The sequence below is a fragment of the Erinaceus europaeus genome, chromosome 17, assembly GCF_950295315.1.
Source record: "Erinaceus europaeus chromosome 17, mEriEur2.1, whole genome shotgun sequence".
Classification (NCBI taxonomy): domain Eukaryota; kingdom Metazoa; phylum Chordata; class Mammalia; order Eulipotyphla; family Erinaceidae; genus Erinaceus; species Erinaceus europaeus.
In genome coordinates, this window is record NC_080178.1 from 66,177,458 (window position 1) to 66,185,700 (window position 8,243).

At 39.1% G+C, this 8,243-nt stretch overlaps 1 protein-coding gene across 1 annotated transcript; it reads right to left on the minus strand.

The window, feature by feature from the left end:
• Positions 1 to 7,289: 7,289 nt before the first annotated feature.
• Positions 7,290 to 8,243, minus strand: LOC103122857 (olfactory receptor 51G2-like). Its single transcript, XM_007533476.1, has one exon. It carries the CDS (start codon positions 8,241 to 8,243, stop codon positions 7,290 to 7,292), a length of 954 nt encoding a protein of 317 aa, XP_007533538.1.

Sequence of the window (8,243 nt, forward strand, 5' to 3'; positions counted from 1 at the left end):
AACTTTGATAAGAAATCCTTTAAAAAAAGAAAGCAAATAAAGAAAATAAAACATTATTTTTTTTCTGTTTTCTCCAACTTCTCTTCCACAAGACTCCCATAAGTTGCACATGCAAAGAAATAGTGCACTTCTCAATTTGTAGTAGCCAAAACCTGGAAGCAACCCAGGTGTCCAATAACAGATACGTGGCTGAGTAAGTTGTGGTATATACATAATGGAATACTACTCAGCTGTTAAAATGGTGATTTCACCTATTTCACCCCATCTTGGATGGAACTTGAAGGAATCATGTTAAGTGAGATAAGTCAGAAACAGAAGGATGAATATGGAATGATCTCACTCATAGGCATATATTGAAAAATAAGATCAGAAGGGATAACACTAAGCATAACTTGGACAGGAGTTGGTGTATTGCACCAAAGTAAAAGACTTTGGGGTGGGTAAGGAGGAGGGTTCAAATCCTGGAACATGATGTTTGAGGAGGTCCTAGAGGGGGTTGTATTATTTGCGGAAAATTGGGGCATGTTATACATGTCCAAACTATCATACATTATTGTCAAGTGTGAACCATTAATCCCCAATTAAGAAATTTAAAAAACCCCACTGATAAATAGTTTAAAAAAAGAAATAGTACAATTCTCCTATACTAATCCACATTACTTTAGACTTTCCAGTGCCTTTTGATGTTGCCTCTTGTTCTTTAAAACAGAGCATTTCTTCTGCATTTGAAGTTGTTTCAGTAGTTGAAAAATGCAAAGCAAGGGACTTGAGGATAGCTCAGCTTGTTTGATAAAACTGGTTATGACTGGGAAAATAGCTAACTGGAATCATGTCTAGCTTCCCACTTGCTTGACCCATGCAAGGCTGGCCGAAACTGCATTAAAGGAAACTTGTGTATTTTGGTTTCTTTCAATTCTCCTACATCCCTCTGATTGACTGTCTCTGAAAAAGTTATCCTGGAGCAGTACAAATCCAGAGATCACTCTCCCTACTCACCTCCCCCACCTGCTACAAAGATAATACTGGAAAATAGGTAAGCATAAAGTCCCTTAAAGCTCTTAAGTTTAGAGTTAAAGGTAAGTTTCTCTCTTGTATCTGATTCTATCTAGAGAGAGGTCTCAGGGATCCCAGGGTCTATCCTCTGTACTTGCCATAATGCCAGAGCTGAGTGGTGCTCTAGTCTCTCTCATTTTGTATTCCCATAAAAATAAAGATAAATACAAATTATTCCAAAATGACAAAAGTTAATTTGCAGGTAATGAGCATGCAAGTAGAAAATGACATAGGAGAGACTCAGAAGATCTTGTTATAAATCAGCTTACTAATAAGGACCTGCCATCCTAAAGCTCTTAAGTTTAAACTTAGGGACTAAACTTCACTCCTGAATCTGTTTCCCTGTAGAGAGAGGTTTTCAGCTATGTAAAGATCCAGTTGCATCAAAACTGGCAGCTGCCATCTTTGAATGATCTTAAGGCTCAGGCAAAAACTAGTAAAGTCATAGGTCCCTTGGAATATACCTAAAATAGACCTACTAACATTTTTCAAAATGGAGACCCCCCAAATATCATCTGCTATATTCTTGTCTTTAGGTTTCAGATTATTGAACAATTTTGTTCTGCTTTCTATCTTACTGCTTTTTTCAGGCACCAAGTTGAAGATGCTACCATGATACCAGCCTCATTACCCCAGGCAGATGACCTCACCAATGAACCCTGGGACCCCATCTCTCCGGAGCCCTGCACCACTAGGGAAAGAGAGACAGGCTGGGAATATGGATCAACTTGTCAATTTCCATGTTCAGTGGAGAAGCAATTACAGAAGCCAGACCTTCCATCTTCTGCACCCCATAATGATCCTGGGTCCATACTCTCACAGAGATAAAGAATAGGAAAGCTTCCAGTGGAAGGGATGGGATACGGAACTCTGGTGGTGGGAAATGTGTGGAATTTTATCATTCTTATCCTATGGTTTTGTCAATATTTTATGTTTTTATTTTGTAAATAAATTAAATATTTTTTTAGAAAAGATTGGATAAAAGGAATTAGGCCAGTCAGATTATGGGGAGGTATCTGTCAGGAAAGCAAGAGAAAGAAAGCAGTAGTAAGCACTGCATTTTATGAATAGCATGAAACAACTCTTTTGAGATAGGCTATTGATTATCAGGTGTCAAGCAGACTGATGAACTTTGAAAGAAGCATCACTATTTATGTCACGATATTTATGCTACCATGGAGCCTAAGTGAACTTGATCATCAGTGATGAGAAGCTGTAGATTCTTAGAGTGTAGTCATGATTCTAAAAGATGTAATTAAGTAAAATAACGCCTTAACTGCCTATTTCTCCTGAGTTTCCCATCACTGAATGCTGTGGTCTGGGGGAGGGTTTGTCCATCCCAGATAAACGTTTGAAAACATATTTTGGTCACTAGATGAGTAGCAAAAAAAAAAGAATAAAAGATGAATGAATTTCAAAGTCTTCTTGCCAAGCTTCTACTATATACATTCTGTTTTTCTCTGAAAATAATCTTATACAAGTTTGTTCAGAAAGCAAAACCAATTCTATTCATTATATTTAAGTAACTAAGGAAATCAACCTGCTTGCATTACCCTGTGTGTATGCTGAAGATATGGACTAAATTCTCAGTTAAAGAATGAGTGTCTAGATTTTTACCTTCATTGAAGCATCCCAGCCTGCATTTTTCTCAGCTACAAAGTGCCAGTTGATATTTCCTTTACTTTCACTGCCTCAAAGGAGCCTTGTATGCCTAGTACACAGTGAAGAGTAGTTAATCCACTTTTGGTGCCTTTAGACATGACAGGAAAGGATGCAGATTTCAAAATGACTGGGTTGGTTCAGAAAGAAATGCTAAAATGGCAGAAGATAATAAGGAATGGAATAACACCCCTGAACAAAGACCAGTTTCCTGTGCAAGCAGTTATCTACCTCTCCTTTGGTAACCATGTTCTCGACCTTGTCTTTCCAAAGTTCTAACCATTAGAAACTGAACCCCAATCTTCATCTGTAATATTCCAGCCTTTAGGCTTTTGATAAGTCACAATTTATTTGGCTTTATATGTGAACTCCTTTTTCAGTCACGAGGTTCCAGATGCTACCATGATGCCAACCGGACTTCCCTGGGCTGACGACCCCACCAATGTGTCCTGGAGCTCCGATTCCCCAGAGCCCTGCCCCACTAGAGAAAGAAAAAGGCAGGCTGGGAGTATGGATCGACCTTCCAATGCCCATGTTCAGCGGGGAAGCAATTACAGAAGCCAGACCTTCCACCTTCTGCACCCCATAATGACCCTGGGTCCATACTCCCACCAGAGGGATAAAGAATAGGAAAGCTATCAGGGCAGGGGATGGGATAAGGAGTTCTGATGGTGGGAACTGTATAGAATTGCCAGTGTTTCTTTTTTATAAATAAAACTTTTTCTAAAAAGTAGAAAAACTGAAAAAAGATAAACTGAATGGTTACGATGTCTTTTTTTTAGGGAAACAGGTACTAACAATACTGTTAGTAGAAATTACTGTTAGCTGAAGTTTTTCTTTAAAAAACACAGTGCACTGGTAGGATATCCATATTACCATGCACAAGTACTCATTTCAAGCCCCTGGTCCCAGTCTATAGAGGAAACTATATTAGTGGTAAAGCAGTGCTGCAGGTGTCGCTCTCGCTCCCTTTCTATATCCCCCTTCCCTGTTGATTTCTTTCTGTCTCAGTGAAATACATGAATAAAATATTAAAACACACACACACACACACACAAACACACACACACACACACTGATGCATTTCCCATACCCTGGGTTGCTCTTTGGCCATGTAGATTAAAAAACTTATTAGTGATTTAATAATTGATTTACAAAATGACAAGATAATAAGGGGACAACTCCACACCATTCCCACCGTCGGAGTTATGAATCTCCAGTGCCTCCTTTTTAACCTACGGCAGCTCTCTTAAGGTTGAAGATAATCTGTCTTAACTATTATTTCTACAACTCTCTGTCTATATGTGCCCATTTTCTTATGGTCCCGTCTTCTTTTCCTTTCCAAATTGCATATACACCTGTTAACCTATTCAGATCTTAAAAGTGACTACAGCTCTGCTGACTAAATAGCTCCTCCTGTGCATAGCGCACTGCTGTACCAATCCCAATTCCACTGTATGGCAGTATACTTCACTACTATGACCTCTCTCTCCCCATTCCTCTCTCTCCTATTTTTCTCTATCTCTCTATAATTAGCAGAATAGCAAAACTCTAGCAAATATTGGTTTAAAAATATATTAACGTGGCACAAAGCACAAGGACAACCTAAGGATCCTGGTTTGAACCCCGGTTCCCACCTGCAGGGGAGTCGCTTCACAAGTGAAGAAGCAGGTCTGCAGGTGTCTGTCTTTCCCCCCCGCCCCGTCTTCCCTTCCTCTCTCCATTTCTTTCTGCTCTATCCAAAAACAATGACATTAATAACTATAACAATAAAACAACAAGGGCAACAAAAGGGAATAAGTAAATAAATAAATTTTAAAAAAAAATCTTAAAAATATCTGCTTTGTAAATGCTCCAGACTAGGAGACAGAAGCTTTAAAATATATATTCATGTTACTTCAAGAACCTGAAGCTGCAAAACTCAAGTCTTATTCACTGTTATGACACTAACACATATCTGTTTTTTCACATCATCAATGTAGATATAATGTGCTGTTTAAAAACCTTGCAGTCTATAATCATGGTGATAGCAATGGTAGTACAAATGTCCAGGACTTGAAGGCTCCTGCTTCAAACCCAGCACTACCATAAGCTAGAGCTAATAAGTGGTCTGAACTCTCTCACATTACAATAAAATCTTTTCTCAAAAACCTATCATGGGGAGGTGAGAAATCTCATCTCTATTTCCTCATTGTCCTGTAAGCTATTAACCCTCAATAAAATGATAAAAAGAGGAGAAAAGGACAATTAAAGAGTGTCACTTAGCATTTTGTAGATACAATATTTTTAATTTATTTTTTACAACATTTGTTTTAAGCTGAGAAATCTACACAGCTCCTCATTCTTGAAACTCTATTGTTAAATAGTAGGTATTGCTTCTGTCTTCATGCTGTATGCGAAAAAAGAGTCATACGTCAGTGTCCTTTCCTTCTTTCCTAATGTGTTATCTTTCTTTCATTATTTTTTTAAAGATTTTATTTATTTATTAATGAGAAAGATAGGAGGAGAGAGAGAGAGAGAGAAAGAACCAGACATCACTATAGTACATATGCTGCCGGGGATTGAACTCAGGACCTCATGCTTGAGAGTCTGATGCTTTATCCGTTGCGCCACCTCCAGTACCACGCTTTCATTATTTGTTATTAATTAACATACGTATTACAAAATTTGACTTGGAGTTGATCTTCAACTCAAGGGGGTAAATCTGTAGTTGTTCTAAGTTTGGAAAGAACAGTCAGAGATTGGTTTCCAAACCTATACAATTATTTCATAAGAGGATTAAGAAAGTGTTATCTCCAAAAAAAAAAAAAAAATGCCATTCTAGCCATAAAAATAGTCATGTAGTTTGACATCTTATCTCGGAGAGCCTATGATTTTTTGGAACTTCCTTCCTAAGTAAGCATTTCTACTAATGTAGCCTCCAGGCTTCTGTTACTCACCAGACCCCAGGGCAGCAAGACAGAAACTGTGGCTATCATACAGGTGGGGCCTTCTGAGGCCCCGTCCTTGAACAGAGTTCTTACTGGACAGGCTAATAAAGCACCACTTGTATTTCTCCGGGAGATCCCTGCAGTATAAGTCCTCAGAGAAAATCAATGTGCATGTTCAAAACAACACTAGCTACTGCTAATCCTATGGGACGCTATCAGTTTTCCAGCCAATACTTGACATAATCTTAGACACTTAAATCGATTCTGCTTGAATTATTTTCTTAGAGCACTCCCATCCCCAGTTCCTTCTTATTGCACTTAAAAAAAAATCTCTACTGGGAATCAGGCGGTAGTGCAGTGGGTTAGGAGGCTCAAGGACTGGTGGAAGGATCCCAGTTTGAGCCCCTGACTCCCCACCTGCAGGGGAGTCGCCTCACAAGGTGATGCCAGTCTTCCCCTCCTCTTTCCATTTCTCTCTGTCCTGTCCAACAACAATGCCATCAATATTAACTACAATAATAAAACAATAAGGACAACAAAAGGGAATAAATCAGTAAATACTTTTACAAATCTGTATTACACTGTTCCAGAAATGTCTTGTATGTTATTTAGATGTCTAGGGTATGTATTCATCCAACCCTCCTCATGGAAATCCACTTTATTTTTGTCAAATTGTAAATGTCTGGGGACTGAGATTAGAATATATAGAGAATATTGGAGTCTCTGTCCACACTGCACACAAAATAAAGCTGACGATGACTGACTTGGGACGGGCTGACAGTTCAGTCCATAGGGTGCCTGCCTTAAAGTGTGAGCAGATATGGGTTTGAGTCCTGGCACCACAGAAGTACTACAGCACTAGGGTAGACTTGGTGTTAACTCTCTATCTTGTCTTCTCTCCCTTGATACATAAATTAACTCTCTCTCTCTCTCATACACATTTATAAAATAAAAGAAAAAAATGTTGAAATGTTTCCTGAGAGAGTTGAAATAAAATATGATCTAAACCCTGATGCAGCCAGGGAAAAGAAGAGGGAGAGAGAAAGAGAGAGAGAAAGAGAGAGAAAGTGTAGGTTGAAAGTTGCTTAATACTTGTGTTATGACATAGTTTATTACAGTAATTGGGATATTTATTTATTTAAATGCATGACTATTTACTGTATTTTATTTGGTGTATATGTTCCAATAAAATGCACACAGAAAGTCATTAAGTTAATAAGAAGTAAAACATTTTTTAATTTCACAGAGATTCTGGATTTCCAAAAGATGCAATCAATGAAGGTTATTTTCAGTATGGTCTTGTAGGATTCTAATTTCATAGTTTAAATTGATTTCAGAGGTCAATGATTCCAACTCTTCTGCTTGTTTTACATGGGAAAGGCACTGTCTGCCTTCTCTACAAACATCTGAGTCTTTTGCAGACTGATATTTCTTGTTGTGAATGAAGAATGGGACTCTCCCATTGAAGAATATCTATTCTGATATCTGGGTACATAGTGTGTGCTCAGTGCTTCTGAATATTTAGCTATTTGATCAATAAGATAGAAGCTACATTTTCATTTCCTCTCTAATAAAATTTTAGTTAACGAAATTCTTACCACAAGTAATGTTTTACTTGTGGTAAAGTTTTACTTGTGGTAAAATGTTTTACCACAAGAGTGTTTTGGGGTGCAGCATTTTCAGGACACGCACACGAATCTCTTTGGTTTTGACACTGTAGACAATTGGGTTAAGCATAGGAGGCATGAGAAAGTGCAGGTAGGAGAGAACCATGTACAACTGAGCTGGAAGATTCTTCTTACCAAATCGATGAATCATAGACAGGCTGACTGTAGGTGTATAAAATAATAGAACAGCACAAATGTGAGAAATGCAGGTGTTGAAGGCTTTGAGCCTCTCAGCATTGGAAGCAATACTCAGAACTGTCTTCAAAATTAACACATAGGAGAGGAGAATGAGTACAACATCCATCCCCAGGGTAGACAATACCACAAAGAGCCCCAAGCCACTGTTCACACGGGTACTGGAGGTGGCCAGTCTTAGCACATCAGGGTGAACACAGTAGGAGTGAGCCAGAAAGTTTACAGAGTGGAATTGGAGTCTTCCAAGGAGCACAGGCAGGGGCAGATGGAGCCCAACACTACGGATGACAATGGCCATTCCGATGATACCAATCCTTCTGGCAGTGAGAATGGTGGCATAGTGTAAGGGCTTTCTGATAGCCACACAGCGGTCAAATGCCATGGCCAGCAACACAGCTGATTCAATGACTGCAAACGTGTGGATAAAGAATAGCTGTGTAAAACAGACAGCAGCGTTCACTTTTCTCTGCCCCAGGAGATAGACAGCTGCCATCGAAGGCAGTGTAGACACAGAGAGGCCCAAGTCAGCCATGGAAAGCATGGAGAGAAAGAGGTACATGGGTGTATGGAGGCTGGGCACAGTCTTGACAATGTACATGATGGTGATGTTACCCAGGAAGGAGAGGACATAGATGCAGCAGACAGGAATAGCAGTCCAGCAGTGCGCAGTCTCCAAGCCTGGAAAATCCTTCAGCAGGAAGAAGAAGCTGCTGCCATTATTGTTGCTAGAATTTGCCAT

Excerpts from the sequence above, each read along its gene's own strand:
- LOC103122857 (XM_007533476.1), bottom strand. The coding sequence starts at position 8,243 with ATGGCAAATTCTAGCAACAATAATGGCAGCAGCTTCTTCTTCCTGCTG.